General features: G+C 35.7%; 1 protein-coding gene across 2 annotated transcripts in view; it reads left to right on the top strand.

Annotated features, from left to right (window-relative positions):
• The first annotated feature begins 1,330 nt into the window (after window positions 1-1,330).
• Window positions 1,331-19,856, top strand: part of LOC113055296 (cyclin-dependent kinase-like 5) — a 33,611-nt gene continuing 15,085 nt past the window's right edge. Inside the window, exons 1-4 of one of the 2 annotated variants that reach the window (XM_026221482.1) lie at window positions 1,331-1,843; window positions 2,883-3,149; window positions 3,289-3,323; window positions 15,049-15,094. In XM_026221482.1, the coding sequence (XP_026077267.1) occupies window positions 3,086-3,149; window positions 3,289-3,323; window positions 15,049-15,094 (145 nt within the window). In that variant the 5' untranslated portion in view covers window positions 1,331-1,843; window positions 2,883-3,085. The remainder of the gene's footprint in view (window positions 1,844-2,882; window positions 3,150-3,288; window positions 3,324-15,048; window positions 15,095-19,856) is intronic. The other variant, XM_026221483.1, reaches the window with a different exon arrangement.

Genomic DNA, 19,856 nt, shown 5'->3' on the forward strand with positions numbered 1-19,856 from the left:
ATGAACTAAAGACTAGATGTTTTGAAGGGTAAGACTGTTGCACAGAAAACTATGCAATACATTTTGAGCAACATGACATGAGCAACTGATAATGTAGGAAACTGCCGATAAACATGCATAATCAATTGCATGAATGTACAAAAGCAATCGCAACTTGTTCAAAAGAATGAGAAACTGGTTTTATGATGTGTATAAATGACTAGATGATGTGTGGAGGTTGTACAAGTAGTTTTGAGAATTTCATTTCTGTTTTGAAAAATGCACCAAAGTGACTGAGAAAAACTGTAATATACTGTATGTGAAGAGTTGCAGATGTAATTGATCTCAAGCAAAAAGCTAGAAAAACTAGGCCTACATGAGGGATATGTAGGCAAGGTGTTTAATTTAGGCATACTTTGCAGTTGCGATTAAACATAAACTACCTAACAATAAAAATATAATTTATTAAGCCTTCATAATAATTAAACAAGCCATTGTCCATTATCTGGGTTGTTTAATATTGTGAAGACACCTCATTTATCATTTGGCCTGTATTATTTTTTAATTATCCAAATGATCTATAGCCTATATTAATTAAAAAATGTTTTGATATAAAAGATTTTGCTATGTGGGATGGTGTCACATTAAATATAAGAGTGACTTCTGTAAATAACACATATGAACAAAATCCATGATATTTATATTGTCTTGTACGAATATTATTTATTAATTTATTTGTACGTTTCATGCATCGCATCTAATACGTTTAAATTCAGAATAATCGATAAGATGGCACCATGCTTTTTTCCAGAAAAATCCAAAAGGTGAAAAATCACTTAATGCAGCAAGCCTACGTCTGTCTGGATATGATATTCTGGCAAGCTGCTCTATAACAACAACAACAACAATAATATAATAAAAAACTTGATTAAAAATAAAAAAAATAAGCAAATTCATTCATATCTCATAGATACAAAACTGAAGATCAATCGCAATAAGTAGGCTAGAGATTACATAGAGCGTCAAAAAAGAAAAACCTAAAGGCACAAGTATAGATAGATAGATAGATAGATAGATAGATAGATAGATGATAGATAGATAGATAGATAGATAGATAGATAGATAGATAGATAGATAGATAGATGTTTTAAAGCATAATAACAATTCATAATAGGCCTATTCAGTCATAATTTATAAAGGCTTCTTTATAAAGGCTTGTTCTGTCTCTTCTCAGCAGTTCACACACACACACACACACACACACACACACACACACACACACACACAGAGAGAAAGAGGGAGAGAGAGAGAGAGAGAGAGAGAGAGAGAGAGAGAGAGAGACGCACGGCCTCGCCAAACGAACACATCAATTTGGATACATGCATGCATGAAATGTAACACATCCTAGCAGGAATGCATATTTCCTCAACCGAACCCAGGCAAAAACGATCCTTCGCTTCAGGACCATTCTGAGCATTCCTCCGTCGTGATTGGCCACAGAGGGGCTCGGTTCGGACGCTATTGGTGTGAGCAGTCCGCCACTCAGCTTGGTGCCGCTTCGCCTGAACGCCAAATTAAAGACCCTACTACAGCGAAGGCCAGGCTCATGAATATTAATTAGATTACGTGACTGGTCGCACTTGCAAGGTTTCCAGCCAACGTCAGCGTGACTTGCTTAATATTCATGAAGCGAGCCTTCGCCATACTGTGATCCGTAATTTCGCGTAGTTAGGTTGTCAATGGCTCAGAATGAAGGTGGATACTGTTGCAGCTGTGATGATGGGTGACCACTGCAGGTGAAAATGAAAACATCGTTACTCGGCGACGCGAGAGGACACTTTGCGCATCGTTGTCGTGGACATAAGTGAGTATTCTGGTCGCAGCTCTTCCCATAAATGTACAATATTGTCAATGCGCTTGGATTTTACGCAGGATGTTAGATGTTTGTGGCTGTTACATCGTTGGTGTTTCGCACAAACACGCGCACCTCCTGCCCACACACTCCAAAAGAGCGAAGTCACCTGTTATAGCATGCGTTTAAGACTGTATTGGTTATGTAAATGGTCTTTATATTGGGTGGGCATTTTGTATAAATCATTGTGATTTTTTCCCTCTCTCTCTTTTTTTTTAAACCGCACCATAGTTTTTACGGTTCATTTAAGAGTGGGTGTTAGTGGTGTGGGCTGTCAGTCATTTCTTGATACTGTCAGGTGGATAAGATGCTTAAAATAACGATAGAACTTTCATCCACCTACGAATATTTCCAGCGCGCGCACACACTTACGCACGCGCATACCGCACAACACATCAGATGCAGACATGCGCCGCTTCTGTGCACAATGCACAAACATACTAGGAGCTGTGTGTGTCACGATATGACCTGCGAAACGCATATAAAAATGCATTTAAGTGTAAAAGCAACGGGTACTGCCCACATATCAAGCGCAGTTGATACCTGTCGCACATCTGAGGTGATTGAGATGGTGTCCATCTGGGTTTTTTAGCACATTACATCACTGACTTCTGGTTTGGGATAGGATTCTCAGTCTGTCCTTGTTCACCCACCTGTAATTGAGAGCTGCGTTGTCTTGCTATTCCAAAAACTGCTGGAAGATTTCCGATTATCCATCTTGAAGAACTGTGGCCCTTGTTTATTATCACCTCAGAGAAACCGAATCATGACAATCCTACACATATCTTGTCTGAGTTTAATGAGACAGAATATGAGCCATAATTAATATGATTTAATTCATATGGATGTGAAATATACATTAGATGTAAACATTTGATATGCCACTGATCTGATGCATATCCATGTGAAATAAATACAATAAAGATGCAGCATGCATGAATAACTCAATCTGACCCCTTCCCTGCAAAACCTCTGTACTCTTTCTCTTCAGGTGAGCAAGTGTGTGTGTGCGTGCATTGTGTATTAGTTTGCAGGAATGTGTGTCAGTGTGTGTGGATTATGAGAAGAGCATTGTGACAAACCGGGAGCAGATTTTTGCTGCAATGACCCGTTCGAGCACCGATTTCTGTCCCATCCTCTGGCTTTCTGCTCCTCTCAGCCTGGATATGCACCACCTTGGCATCTTTTGACTTCATGAAGATTCCTGACATCGGTAATGTGATGAATAAATTTGAGGTCCTTGGGATTGTAGGAGAGGGTGAGTGCATCTTTTGTTAAAATCCTTTTAATAAAGAGAAAAAAAGCATCAAAATATTTAATTATAAAACAGTTGCTTGTGTATATAAGCCCTAAATAATATAAATCAAGCTTATGATGGTTTTTCTTTCTTTCCAAAGGAGCATATGGGGTGGTCCTGAAATGCAGACACAAGGTAAGACATGTTTATGCAGAAACCTGTTGGTCAGCATGCTAAGTAGAACTGCAGAAACTCCTCTGTAAATATGTTGTACGGTGTATTTGATCCTTGTGATTTAGATATATTCTGCAAACTAGGTCATATTGTATGCTGTTTTTAAAAGTATACCTCCAGTTTATAACCATCTAGGCGAAGGACATTTATAGACATATACTGTTCATGCAAAAATATAAAAACACACGCCTTTCTGTTAATGTAATTTTTAGAGGGGAAAAAAATTTGTAGTAAGAAAAAACTGCAGTTAACCTTTTTGGGCCTTGTGAACTTTCCCAGAAGAGTTGCACCACACATCTAAACTCCTTAAACTGCACATTTGTTTAGATATTTCTCTAGGAATATATTTTCAGTTGTAATATGGCATTGTTCCCTAGCAACTGGTTCTTTTAAAATTGTGGGCTTCTCCAAATGCATTGCTTGTGGCCTAGTTGGCAGATTTGCTTCATTGTTTGGGAGGCATTTTCAGACAGTTGAAATTCGCTAGACTAATTCACAATTAGGTAAATATAGGCATATTTTCAACCAGTTTTATTGAAATTGCTGCTGTGCTGTCAGGGGGTGCAAGGCATTTTTATATAATCCATTATGCAGTGATTTCTGCACATTTTAAGTGATAGGTGCTCAATCCATAGCATTTAGCCTATAACACTGCTATTGAGGTGTTTGTTCAGTATACAGTTATTTGCATCTGAACTGAACCAATGACAATGTTAAGCACAGATTTGCACATGATGACCAGCCTTTTAAAGCATTTATATAAATCAGAATTCAAAACCTCTAGATCAGTTTTGTCTTTTAAGGTTATTTTCATAGTCCCTTTTGTGTCCTCGATGCTGTTGGAATTTGAGTCATGGTTGCATGCCCAGGATGTGTCTTCACGCCTGGCTAGACAGCAGCAGTGTGGCTGGATGCCTGGCTAGATGATGAATGACAGTACAGGGCAACAGAATGGTTAGGGCTCATTACACTTTAGATTTCACTGACCTCGACGCACACACCCCGGAGTAATCACTGATACCATGCAAAATGTTCATGCTCTTATCTGTACATTATATGCGTGTAGTTACATATATCTTTTAGAAAGCAGTTTAAAGGTCAAAATGAAAGTCAGAAGTGTGTTTATTTAAATGATGGCATGTGGAACTATCACTAAATCAGAGGCTAGTTGCATACGTATCTCCAGTATTTTTATTGATTTTGATATAAGTTATGTTAAATAATCATGGATTGGAATGGCAGAGAATTGATGATGGAAAGGAAATAATCCAATCATATTTCTATACATTATTACATTGTCCCACAAGTTCCCATGCATCATTGTTATGATAATGAGGTTGATAAATTCAGCAGCAGCCTGTGCCAGAACAGAAAACAGGGCTTTTGCCTTTCGTAATTGGTCAGTCAGTGCTTTACCTCCTTCATTAAATGCATTCAAAATTGCAGCTGAAGTCATAGAATGACTGTTTCTTTTTGTTGTATTTGGTCTTGTTTTTCTTTCACCTATCATTATTCTACAATGCAAATATGCCTGCAGTCTATTTATGGACATTCAGAATGGCACCGCTTACCAGATAACTGTGCTAAACTAGAATTTCTTTACATACATGATTAAGAACAGTATATTTGAGTCTATGAAAATAAGACTGTTGCCACCCATTAGGAGGCTAGACTAATCTTATTGGCTTCTGGTGTTTTGTGGAGCTGCTGCTTGTTGTTATAGAAGTGAATACAACATAATAGAATAGAATAGAATAGAATAGAATAGAATAGAATAGAATAGAATAGAATAGAATTAGTTCTGGTCATTCAATTTGTTTGTACTAGACAAAAAGTGTGCCATACTTTTTGTAAATGCAATGGAATTATTATTTGCAGTAAAACATTTAAAATATCACAACATATTTGTATTTTTAAATAAATGCTGTTCTTTTAAACTTTCTATTCATCAAAAAAAATCTTGAAAAAATGCATCCTGATTTCCACAAAAATATTAAGTAGCACAGCTTTTCAACAAATCAGCATATTAGAATGATTTCTGAAGACTGAAATAACGGCTGCTTTGCCAGCACAGAAATACATTTTACATTTTATTAAAATAGAAAAAACAAGTTATTTGAAATTGTAATAATATTTAACAGTTTTACTGTTTTTAATCAAATAATTCCACATTGTATAAAATTATTTTTCGAGGTTGTAAATAAAACAAAAAATACTGAAGTATGTTTCGCAAGAAAACACTCTTTCAGTTTTTCACTTTTTTAACTTCAGTTAGTCTGTAATGTTGCTGTTCGAGCATAAAAAAAGATCTGCAAAGTTACAAAGTTTAAGGTCCACTTCAAAAAGAGATCATTTATTTAACAGAAATCACTTTTCAAAAACTACAACAAACAACTCATTTGGACTACAATGCATATTTTGGGGGGAATTGTGATGTCACGAATGGGACGAGACCTGGCTGAGATGCACTAGAGAAGGCAATGTTTGTTATCACTATGTCAGAGATGCGCTCAAATTGATTTGATTCTGACTCGTATTTAAACTGTAGCTAGCAGGCGGCTATGGTAGGGGGCATGACATTTCCCGACCAGGCGCCGAGTGGAATCCAATCACAACACACACTGGCCCAGCTAACCAATCACAGCACATTTCGTATTTCAGAAAGCAGGCCTTCATTTGTTATAGGAACTATTCATGCTGTTCAGGCGAGACTGGTGAGAGAGTTGTTATAATGATGAAAAATATGTGAAAAATAATGTATGACAGCTTAGTATGAGAGCCTGTGTAAAAGAGCATAATACGACCCCTTTAATTATTTGTACATCTACTAGCAATTTCTGAGTGAAAATAGTTTCAAAGTAATTTTTTTATGTGCAGCCTTGGTGAGCATAAGAGATACTTTTCATAAAAAAAAAAAAAAAATCTTATTAACTTCAAACTTTTAAGTTGTAGTGTATACATGAAATAACTTGCAAATGTTGCATCTAAAATGTAAATTACTTGGTATTATTTTCTTGTTTATAGAAGTTGGATAAAGGCAATCAATATCAAATTTGCAATTTTGTGCTGTTGTACTAAGCCATGCAGATATTCAGCTCTTTTGCATACTTGAATAGAATAAAACAGAAGAGGTTTATTCCTTTTCCATACACATGTAATGTAAAATATTGACCATTAAAGTAAATATGGATTTACATAAAAGCACATCCCATTCACATATTTGACAAACCTATATATGGCTACAGTGTGCATCCCATATTCCCTCATTCTCATATAAACAATCCATTTGTGCATTCATACAAACAACCCATTGTCACACATCCACTTAGACCCTTAATGGAGATTGCATGTATTGTTTAATATTTTAATAGGCACAAATGAAAACTTGAAGCTGCTTTGGGAGAACCTGAATCTTGTATTATGAGACGCATCTTTTGAGCCTGCATGTTAATAGAGGAAAAGGATAGATGGGTCGTTATTGTGGTTTTTACAAGGCAAAATATTATTAGATTAGCATAACATGGTTATATGCAATGATATAAAACATGTACAGATGAATATAGGAACAAATAAATAATAAATTCAGCTTTAATATTTTATTTATTCATATTCATATTGTATGTTGCACTAGTTAATATGTTTGAAGCCAAACATATTCACTGTATTTCATTTTTAGTAATGACATGTACTTCCCTAGAAGTGCATTGTCAAATGCAAACTTTACAAGCAAACCTTTAAAAAGCTCAACATTTCACTCCTCACAGAAAACCTTCTTGTTTCTGACTATTGGCATTGGCTTCTTTATTGTTTCTCTCAAGTCTACCCAAGTGATGTTATCCCAGCGAGTATGGGCCATGAAAGATCCTTTGTGCATGACCAAAAATAAGAAGAACTGCTGTTTGTTCTTGTCTTTGGTTGAGATATTCTTGTGTACTTATCATTTAGTAGTTTTCACATTTCAACAAACAAAAAGCAGTTAATATTCTTGTGTTTTTGTAAGTCAGATAGTCTGAATGCCCTTTCGGTCTAGTACAATGGTCACTTAAATTCTATTAGTGTCTCCACATTTTAATTTTCAAGCTTGCTTCATTGAAATGAGTGAAAAGACATCAAACGCATAAAGCTAGGCAGCAATTTATTTATTTGTCAGCAATGTGCAATCACACCCACACTGATTAGCATTTGAGCATCTCATGTTTTAAGATCTGTTAAATGACTGTTTGATTTTGCAGTTGATGTGAAGCTCAATAAGGGTGTTTTATATGCTCTCTTTAGACGTGCGAGGCCTGTGGGGTCCTGTGAGTGAGGGGGATCATCTGAATTTAAAAGCTTGTTCCCTTGGAGAAGAATATTTATATTTGTAGCGCATCAGTCGAATTGAGGGCAGAGGAGGAAGAGGGGACGTGAGTGTGCATAAGCATTAAATAGGTCACCTTGAGTGGGAACGCTGGTTGTGAAGAGCTGTGTTGAGATGACTGTGCAAGGCATTGTGGATGAGATTGTGTGTGACAGAAATCGTTGGAAAAGATAACATTTTGCTTGTGAAGCTGGATAACAAAGAGTTATCATATTATAAACATGCTGCTTTTGATTTGTGATTTTATTTTATTTTTATTTTATTATTGTTGTAGTTCTTGCAAGGCAGAATCTGTATTGAAATTCCTCAAACATTTTTTATAATCTTAAAATATTAAGTAATTTTAGCCTGAATTACTAAACATACATTCTTGTTCTACATTTTTAGGTCTTACATTTAATTGTATTCTTCAAGGATGCCTTAAATTACACCAGAAGATATATTTAATATATTTTAAACTTTGCATTCATCAAAGTATCATGAAAAAAAGATCACGGTTTCCCTAAAAATATTAAGCAAACTGTCAAAACTGTTTTGAAAATTGATAATAATAAGAATAAGAAGAATAATTTTAGTTTTAGGTGTGCTACCTTTTTTGGCATTTGTAAGCATCTTCTAAACTTTTATTGAACTTTTAATACATTTAAGATGCATTGAAACCAGTCTTCTGAAGCTCTAAAGTCTAAAAAAGGCCAAGGGTATTAAAGCACTAGATTTGCCAACACAAATTAAATTGTGAGCAGTGATTAATTTTAGTGTCTGGCTGGCCAGACTTAATCTGCCACTGACAACTGAGCCTCTGTTATAAATGAAAAGTGTTTGTCTCTTTCACACAAGCATAATTTTATGAGCAGGAATAGTGCTTTAAATCCGGCAGCAGGCATGTTAATAAATTGAAAACATCATGAAAGCTTAAAATGGATTTTAACTTTTTACAGGATATTATTATTATTATTTAGCACGTTCCTGTGTCATTGTGTGGCTCTCAAGGCTAAGCTGCCCCACAATGTGTAAACATGCCTGTGGTTTTAACAACGCCTGTGTAATCAATGGAACACAATCAATATTTGGGACATTCTAGTTCCATTGCATGGATCTTATGGAAGACAGCATGCCATGCTGCATACTCTACTGCCCAGAGCTTACACAGCCCTGCAGGATTGTCAGACAGTTTAGGGTTCATGGGAATAAAAAAAAGCTGAATCTGCTTGGTCAACAAAATCTTTTTGGTTTATGTCGTTTTAGTTGCAAGTTTATTTACTTTTTTAATGCATTGATATTTACTTTTACACTTAAAAACTCTGTTCATGTCCAAATTTGTGAAATCAAAATTAACCTTATTTATGGTCTTGCTTTTATTGTGCACAATTTATCAGTGCATACTATTAAAGAAAACCTTTTTGTCTTCATAATTTCTCTTAGTTTTACATTTAGATTACCTTTGCCGTCTTCCAACACTCATTAAAAGCAAATCTTTAGAAACACAAATAATTTAATTAAACTGTTATGTGCAATTTTCTTTTAGCAAACTTCAAAATTAATATTCATTCTCCACACTGTTCTTTATGTACATGGTTAGAGGTCTGAATTAATTTGACATGTTATTTACCATGATTAATTTTAGTTTTTAGTGTAGGCCTATGTAAAATGCACCACTGTTCAAAAGTTTGAAGTCAGTAAGTTGTTTTAATTAACATTTTTATTTATTAAAGTTTATTATGGATTCATTAAATTGATTAAATGTGGCAATAAAGACATGTATATAATGTAAGAAACGTTTTTAAAATAAAGAAATGCTGCTCTATTTCCCACAAAAATATGAAGCAGCACAGCTGGACTTCAAGACTGGAGTAATGGCTGCTAGAAAATCAGCTAATAACATCACAGAAATAAATTTCATTTTAAATAAATTACATTTTAAAATAGAAAACAGGTGTTTAAAATTGTAATAAAATTCTGATTTTACTTTATTTTTTGATCAAGTAAATGCAGCCTTGGTCACCATAAGATACTTTTTTCAAAAACATTTGTATAGTATGTGAATTAAAATTCTAAATTTGCACTTTTGTAAATTTTCACTCTTTTTCTTCATAACAAACAAAACTCTCCCTAATAGAGTTCCCTTAAAGAAGCACTGGCAAAAGTAAGAGGATTTAATACAGATAACTGTTTAATAGAGACCCCATGATGGAAAGATATCAAGTTTAGCAGTGAAATACTCTGTTTCTCCTGGAGGCAAACAGGGTTTGAGATCACGATACCTTGCCAGCTCAGGAACCCAGCTTGGCATGAGCGATGTTTTATTTCCTGTTTTAGGAGCAAGGACAATTAAGGTTGTGCCAGCTTTGTATGCAATATTAAATTAGATCTGTGCTGTTTCTCAACAGCGTAGTTGTACCAACCATACAGATTTTAGAAAGGATGCCAGCATCATTATTAACAAAAGCAGTATTAAACATTGGCTGACTCTATTTTATGGTTTAGCTATCGGTAAAATTGCATGTAATTATTTCCTAAATAAGTTACTGTAACACTTCCATGCATTTAGTAACAGCACGTCTATGCAAAGGTCTCTGTAAAGTTAAACTATTGACTTTTGCAATCATGTTGAGAGAAATACCCTCTTGAATGATCCAACCTCCCACCCTCTGAATGCCACAGTGGCTATAAAGAAAGCTGTGAAGCTAACGGAATTAAAACAAGCTTTGTGCTTGTAATTCTGCTGTCTGCCCATGCTAGATTTATAGACACACAGGCTCTCATGGACCCCCACGTGAGTGACGGTAATGATATATTGACTGCTCTGAGTGCTTTGGACCCCCATCAGCCCCTCTGCTAGTCATTATGTTCCCATCAACAAACCAAAGTCAACAGCCTGTCTTTCACAAGTACACCTCACCTATACATTAACATGCTGTAATCCAAAACGGAAACAACAAGCTGATTACCTGTCACCAAATATAAGATATGTCATTGTTTGATGTCACTCTGTATTATCACAGGATTCTGTCCAGAAGGTAAAAGCATATTTTTAGTGCATATGCACTTTTGTAAATACAATTATGGGTTGGTCTCCATGGTTATTAGAAATATGAGACACGGATGTTGCGTGTGGTGGGTTTCGAAGCTGTGAAAGTCTCAGCTTTTCTATAAACACCTTTCAGATCTTCCCAACCCTTCCACTTTCTTCACTGTTTATGACTCATTCACCCCCCTATATATATATATACTTTGAGAGACAGTCAGATTCTTCAAGTAATTGAAAAAGCAAAACAACTGTGATTCCTAAATGATGTTGCGTTTTCCCCACCAGTTTGTAACACAAGCAAACATTTATAGTTGAATCTAGCTGCAAGCAGCAATTACCAGGGTTCAAGCGTTTTAAGACCTTTGAGCAATTATTAACATTTTAACATGATTTTACCCAAAAAGACTTAAATTAAAACACTAGAAAAATTATTTTAAATATGTTTTACTTTTGAACAGTAGGTGGCACTGCGCCCAGATTAATGTGGTGTGGTTAACTAGGTGTGATGATGACACACTCATACTTTGGTGCCAATATGACAAAGAATTGCAGGAACAGCCTTAGTTCTTTGGAGCCTTTTGCCATTTTTCATATCTTCGTGCACTTTGGCAAGCTCTTTGTCAAGTTCATTTGTGCATTATTTGAAAATGGTTGGGTCTACCAAAAATCGTTTGATAACGAGCGTAAATGCGTAAAACCTGATAATGCAATCTAGGGCCAGGAGTCATACAGTCCCATCGGGTTTTGTCATGATCAGCCTCCATTGACCTTGACTAATGGGTACTCAAATTAATTGGCTGATGGCAGTCATGTTTTTCGAAATACGCATAGACATGGATGGCACCTTGGATAAAGACAATGTGGGCCAAATTTCAAGTCAGTTGAAAATGTAATGTTTTTTCCTGTTATAGCGCCACCAAGTTGACAAACTTCCCAATTCTTTTAATTTGATGAAAGATTGAACTCATTCATATGTGTTCTGAGTTTGATGTAAATATCTGATTCCATTCGAGGGTTTCCATAAAAGTGGATCTGCCAAGGATGCCTATTTTGGCATCCTGTCACAAGCGTGAATTCCTGATCAAAATTCTTTTGAAATGAAAATCAGATGATTTCATCAGAAATTAAATGGGAGATAGCTTTTTTTTTTTTTTTTTTTTTTTTTTTTGAGCCAAGGATTCTAATGATACAAGACACTTAAGTTGACGAATATTGGCCAATCGGGACCATACATTGTTGATGTCTCCCCAAATTGAGAAACATGGTAAATCTTTTTTTAAGTGAATCTCTCAGCACTTATTGAATGTGTTTGTTTTATAGCACAACCTATAACACACACTTTAACTGTGCCAAATAATTCTCCCATGCATTTATTTCTCCTGTGAAACACAAAAGGAGATGTTTTGAAAGTCAGAGTGGTCCAAACGACATTGAACTATAAGGTTAATATTGTTAGCTGAAACTACAACTATTTAAACATTTTTGTTATTTCAAATAAAGCTGAAATAAAATGTAAATATTAGATGAAAAAACTAAAACTAAACAAAAAATTTAATTTGAAATACTTGAACAATTTGCACAGGCAACTAACTAAATAAGGTTAAGTTAAAAGTCAAAAATATTGACTGGAAATAAATACAAATTTAAAATGAACGAAAAATTAAACAAATTAAACCTAAATAATAATATTTGAGGGAAAAGACATGATTCACATTATAAAAGCACACGCACAACTGATCGTAACATTGATTAAATAATTAAAGTTTATTTGTATAGCGCATTTTACGATACAAATCATTGCAAAGCAACTTTACAGAAAATTAAGTTTCTACAATATTTAGTAGAAGCTTATAAGTGGTGACTGTCAGTTCATGTGCACATGATGACATGAAATTAGAGCACAGTCAAATAATTTCATCAAAATCTCAATTAAACATGGGACTATACGATCCGAAGACTGGCATATCCTTGAAAGTTGGTGGACTTGATTTATTTAGACTTTAGACTGCTTAGTTCTGTATTATGTTTTACAATATATACTTCATAAAATATTTCCTCTAGTTCTGTCTGAAGTTAAAGACAAAGGTAAGCCCATTATTTTTGTTAATTTATTATTGTCGGCTTATCGTACAGTATGAATCAATGAAAGACATAGTTTTGAGTGTCATGGTATGTGCATGAATTAGTGTGAAAAACCTGCCGAACACTTATATTGGGCACTTTTTGCATTTAAATTGGCTTATTATGACTTGACATTGAGAAGTGTTGGCAGTTTGTTCAAGGGTATCTGTTAATTTCTTAAATGTGATTTTGAAATAGTGTCTGCTTGCATATTTTAGTTATATTTGATAACTCTCTTTAATGTATTTGCCCTGATTTGATCCATTTTCCTGGGAAATGTATCTTTTTTTATTTATAATTTTGTTATAAATGGTCCTTATCAACATGGCAATAACATTCTATCACATTATTTTGACAGTTAACGAATTTGGCGTTTTTGGTGGGTTTTGGTGAGTTTTTGTTTTGTAAATCATCCATGCAGTCTGGCAACACTGGGTCTGAGTAGTCCAGTCTTATACTAGAAGCCTAGGTTGGCCTGACCATGCATTGTATTTAAAGCAGCCAGGTTGTGCAAGTAGACCATGCAGGGGTCTGGTAACTCAATATGGAAAAGCTACTCCTATATCCAGCCCCACATGCATGCTGTGCCTCTTAATAATTTCTGATCATGAATCATATCTGTTCATGACAAGCTGTGCTTAAAGTGAAAATGACTTGTAGTTCCACTGTGGAGGAGAAGTATGAGGAAGCCTTCAAGGCATTTGCTAATGCACCGGAGGCGTCAGGTAGAGCTAGTGCCTGGATCCAACCTTGATGTAGGAGTTTCAGTTGGGATATTCTTTCAGTTTAATTGCAGCTGGTTCAAATGCTGGCCTCTCCAGTGTGCTGAAATATTCAGGGTTTGGGAATTTTATGGATTTTGTCCAAGAGTTTACAAACAGGTCTTTTAGTTGGAGAGTTTTCTGAAAACTGAAAAATAGTGCTATAAACTGTGCATTGTTGTTGCTTTTTGACTTGATAAGCCTTATAAAACACACTGTGGTGATACCATGGTACAGCGATGTTATCAGATTTTTTTATTTTTTTTAATGTTTCTGAAAGACATCTCTAATGCTTACTAAGATTGCATTTATTTGATAGAAAATACAGTAAAAACTGTAATATTGTCAAATATTATTACATTACTCTGCTCCAGTCTCCAGTGTTACAAGATCTTTCAGAAATCATTCTAAAATGCTGATTTGGTGTTCAATCAAAATGTTTTACTATTATCCATGTTGAAAACCGCTGTGCTGCGTAACATTATATATTATTATATATCTTTACGATTCTTATATCTTAAATATCTATACAATTTTTGTGAATAGAAAGTTTAAAGGAACATTGTTGATTTGAAATAGAAGTATTTTGAAACATTATTAATGTCCTTAATGAATAAAAGTATTAGTTTCAAAAATCTTATTGACACCCAACTTGTAATGTGTGTAAATTTTATATATGTGAAAAAAAAGAAAAACATGGTAAAACCTTTTTGCAAGTGAATCTGTCAGCACTTACTGAATGTGTTTGTTGTATAGAACAACCTATAACACACTTTAACTGTGCCAAATAATTCTCCCAGTTTAGATATTTCCCTTTATATCAAACTTGTTAGCAGCGGACAGTTATAATACTGCCTTTGACATACACATGCTACAGAATTCAGAAGAATTATGGTTTAATATCCATTTATCTGGGCACTATAGTCTATAACACTGGCTGGAATTTGTCCTGAGTGAGTGTTTACTGAATAGAATTGTTATAAATGGATGGGTTTTAGCATCTAGCGTGATGCTTTCTCAGTGAAGGGTGCTGTAGTGCAAATTGAAAGCTCTGAATGACAAATATAGTCAAAAGAGGCTTCGTCCAACACCACAGATGACAGGGACTCTGTGTGACTGACTGTGGGCTGGTGAACACATGGCTAAATATGTGCATGCAATACTTCCGCCTAATAATTAGACAACCGAATATACAATTATTATCTATTCTTTGAAAACAGACACATTGTTCCATTTAGCAGAAGCATTGTCAGGAGCTTTGTCATGAAAAATACCCTGTTGATACAGCCGGGAAGAAGTTCTTCTAGGTTCAGTCCTTTTGTGCAACTCACAGTTTTACATCTTGAGTCCATTAACAGTTTGCTAATAAAGCTTGTGTTTGAGAAAGAGCTCGAACTGATTTACATATCTGTTTTGCAGGAGACAAAAGAGCTTGTGGCCATTAAGAAGTTCAAGGACAGTGAAGGTAAAAGACTGTTACTACCAAATGCTTGCTTTTTCATCCATGCAGTTTTACTGGTTGGAGACTTTGAGATGAACTACAATACTGTTGTGGTTACCATGACACAAATTATAATTCACATTATTAATCACAGATTCCAAGACTCTGTTTGGATAGTTATTCAGTATATACACTTTACCCAAGGATTGAAATATTAGTAATGATCAGCGAAATTATTTTGTATTAGGGCTGCACGATAAATCACATGCCTTTATCATGCGCATCTTGTCAGTAAAGCCAGTTCTGTGATTAGTAGTAAATCTCCATCACATGCTTTCAGATGGACTGGCATTTAATACACAGAGTGCTAAATAACTGACAAGCTACAAGATATAGCGTTCATAATCGCAGATGAATCGTGTTCGATTATGAATAGGATATTGCGTAGCTTGTCAGTGATCTACGGCTCTGTGTATCAAATTCCGTTCCATTTGAAAGCATGTGAACCACTAACCACAGAACCGGCTTTATTGACGAGATGCACATGACAATCATATGCCATTTATTGTCGAGCCATTTATTGTTTTTACCGCAACACAACTCAGAATAGACAACTCTGAAAATAAAATACTGGAATGATGACTACAGCTACTGAAAGAATTTACATGTGGTGATGGATATAACTACAGGCTTAAAACCAAATGCCGTACCATACATTTTCCCCACAAGGTGTCTAAACACACCGGATCTCGAGGGAAATCCGCGCTGAGAAACTCATCCAGCGGCCGAAGGCATTATGATTAGCTCTGTCATGTTTACATCCTAACAGAATGGCATAGCATTTCTTGTATCAGCAGTTTGTAAGCTGTTTCAGTAGCTGAGGTCTACTAAAAGACTCAAATGCATCAGGGCTAAAGTGGAGAGAAAAAAAGCGGGTCTTTAGAAAATGTTATTCATCCAAATGCATCTTCCCATTCTTTTCTCCTCTTCTTATAGCTAGTGTTTTATGGTGTCACCTTTATCCATACACCTTTTACCTTTTTATTTATTATTCTCAGGTAGGTAAGGAAAGTCGAATCTGGACTAAACTATAACCATTCTGAAAGTACTTACAATTTGCTCAGCAGACTTCCCCGTGGTCAGTTCTTGCTTACGGCTCTCAAATTAGTACTCTGGTAGACAATAACTTGTCAATAATATAATATAAGTTTTATTAAAGTTAGCAGAAGTTATATAACATTACAATATTAAAGTTACAAAATCAAGGTACAATCAACTGGTATTAGGCGTCGAGGGATACTGTGCTATTCAGTATCCGTCAGTCGAGTCTCTCTCTCAGTCTTTTATACGTAGACGTCGAACGCTGGTTCCAAACTTTCTTCTGATGTCATCATCTGGAGTACTGCCAACTCCTCCACAAAGGCTTTCAGTTGTTTACTGCGCTTTCCTTTCCAGTATCTTCGGGCCCTTTTTCCTCTTCTTCTCTTAACCATCTGTAACATACACCTTAAAGGGTTAGTTCACCCAATAATCAAAATTATGTCATTAATAACCCTCATGTCGTTCCAAACCCGTAAGACCTCTGTTCATCTTCGGAACACAGTTTAAGATATTTTAGATTTAGTCCGAGAGATCTCAGTCCCTCCATTGAAAGTGCGTGTACGGTATACTGTCCATGTCCAGAAAGGTAATAAAAACATCTTCAAAGTAGTCCATGTTACTTCAGAGGGTCAGTTAGAATTTGTTGAAGCATCGAAAATACATTTTGGTCCAAAAATAGCAAAAACTATGATTTTATTCAGCATTGTCTTCTCTTCCGGGTCTGTTGTGAGATTTCAAAACACTGCAGTGTAGTAATATCCGGTTCGCGAATGAGTCTTTCGATGTAACCGGATCTTTTTGAACCAGTTCACCAAATCGAACTGAATCGTTTGAAACAGTTCTCGTCTCCAATACGCATAAATCCACAAATGAATTAAGCTGTTAACTTTTTTAAGGTGGCTGACACTCCCTAAGAGTTAAAATAAACCAATATCCCAGAGTAATTAATGTACTCAAACAGTACACTGACTGAACTACTGTGAAGAGAGAACTGAAGATGAACACAGAGCCGAGCCAAATAACGAAAACAAAAGACTGACTCGTTCAAGAGTCAAGAACCGGTTGCATCATGAAACCATTTCTAATACATAAGTGCTTTCTACTCTAAATCAGTCAATACATACATTTCATGCAAGTAAGCAGTTTTCTTAATGGTAGTGAAATCACACAATACATTTTCCATACATTTCATATTTGTACTTTAACAAAAGCATTATTACTACTTAGTAGAAAGTTTATTTTAGTTTAGTTTAAAGCTAATCAAGCATTAATCAAGACAGTACAATTGCAAAATCATCATCTCCATTAACACTAGGAAATCAGTGAAGTCTTATATTGTTTCTCTTGTTGCCCTCCAACTGAAAAATACAACCAAATGCCACACAATATGGTATCGTATCAGTATTTTATTTTCTGAGTTGTGTATTCTGAGTTGTTTCGCAGTAAAAAGCATCAGTAGCTGACAGAGTACAACCATTTGACGTCATCAATGCAGAATAAACTGTGCACATAAAATAATGGCGCCTTTCATAGTTTAAAAACGATGTTGATTTTTTTAATAACATCTTTCATGGAAGGCATGTTGTCGCACATCTGACAAGCCACTGTGCGCAACAGAGAACACTCACCGACAAATTGTGCTTGATACTCATTTCCGCTGACACTTTCCAGCCAAGAATTTGATTCCTCCCACTCTTGTCGGTACTTTTGCATCCGCTTTAGTTTCAGCGCTGGATTGGTGGTATCTGGAGCAGCCTCCGCCATTCTTTCAAATCGACTCTCTGCCAAGGAACCCGCCCTCCTCTGACTTTGATTGGCCATGAACCTGAAACAAACCAATCAATCCAATGATGGAAGCGAGTATAACCCAATCATGGGCTGAATAGGACGAGTCTTCACAGAATGCCTTTGGGATGATTTGCATGAGATGCTGTATTGAAGACAACTCCAAAAATACGGGACAAACCCCATCCCGTATTGATTCAAAATGGGACGCACTATTTTATTCTCATATACGGGACGATTCTGTATTTTAAGGGACAGGTGGCAACCCTAATCATGCCATCAAATTTGGTTATTCAGTATACGAAATGGTTTAGTCCATTGACATGAAATGTGTAACTATTTGCCAGCATGATCTGAACATGATCTGATTCTAATTTGGAAAAATCAGACCTTTTGTCTAGGAGGAGTTTAAAAAAAGTAGGTTTTAAAATGGCGGACAGGAAGCTTGGCTAACTAAGGCAATATTGTTATCCATGTTCTTCGTGTGACCCAAGGAATCTATTAAGACCTATCTCATGACCCGGTCTTCCTTCCTGGTATTGTAGTACTTTTAAAGTTTTCTCGCTGGTAAATGACACATGATGTTGCCCAGCGGTAACCATTTCCATCGCACGCACATATTTTGCATGTCTTGCTTAGTTAAGACACCCGACTCAGATGACCAACTCAAGCTACATGAATGAACTGAGTTCCGATCGATATGATCCCTACAAGGTGTTCATTGCTCCCTACTCCCTGAGCAGGGGTTTACTTCATTTTGGAACATGGACTGGAATTGGGAACCGCTGATGTAGTCTATTGTAGTAATGTTATCTCTAGTATTCTGGTCTGTGATCATAAATGCGTTCAGGGGGCAAGGCTTTGGATGGCGATTGCAGGGAGGGTGGGACGTTCACTTTCAGTGCTATCAGGCTAATGTTAGCATTATCCGAGATCTCCTATTGCACTTTTAATGGCAATTTCATTTTGTTCAATTATAGTGCCACCAAGAGCCACAGTCCCACCATATTTTTCATGTGTTCACAGAGTTCGTCCATACATACTGTATGTGTGTGTCAACTTGTGAAAATATCTTATTTTGTTTTGGAGTTATAGACATATTTATGAGAACAAAAAAATTATAATAATTCTGACTTTTGCATTTTTTTTTTTTTTTTTTTTATATTATTTTGCCACTTACAATAAAATTGTTTTAAGTTTGGGCACTTTTATACAGCCAGTGACCTATATTTCTGAATTTCCTACAGTGGTTTTGAATATAATTGCAAAAGCTGTTTAAAGGCTAAATTACAACGCTGCACAAACCTTAAGGGGAAACGCATCATATTTGTGAAATAGGCCACTTTGGATTTTGAACAATTGGTGGTGCTAGAGGGATTGCATTAGAGACTCCAAACCTGCTATGGTGATTACCATAGATAGATCAGACTGTCCTCTATCTGTTTGCCAAATTTCATAACTTTCCTGCAAGCAGTACTATAGGCTGCCATAGAAGAACAACGCCAATGGATACAATAGGTGCCTATGCACCTTTGGTGCTTGTCCCCTAATAATAAGAAAACTAACAGATACAATAGGTACCATAGCACCTTCAGTGATTGGCCCCTAAATAAAATAACAGTTGCTAACAGAGATTAATGGTTGAGCTTTCAAGAAAATGGCATGAGATTGTCTTTCCATCATACTATAGGAAGGTTCCAAATGATGTCATCATGTTAGATACATTTTTAGCTTCTTTTCATGCTAATTAATTTTGATGATAGGTGATTCTGTATTTTAGAGTTTCACAACAAAAAGACATTAACACCTATAATACACTAAAACAAGGTTTGTGAGAAGTGCCTTTTATAATGTAATTTTACTCTGAGAGCTCCATAGCACATTTATTTTACTCGAGAGA

The sequence above is a fragment of the Carassius auratus genome, chromosome 36 (genome assembly GCF_003368295.1).
Source record: "Carassius auratus strain Wakin chromosome 36, ASM336829v1, whole genome shotgun sequence".
Lineage (NCBI taxonomy): Eukaryota > Metazoa > Chordata > Actinopteri > Cypriniformes > Cyprinidae > Carassius > Carassius auratus.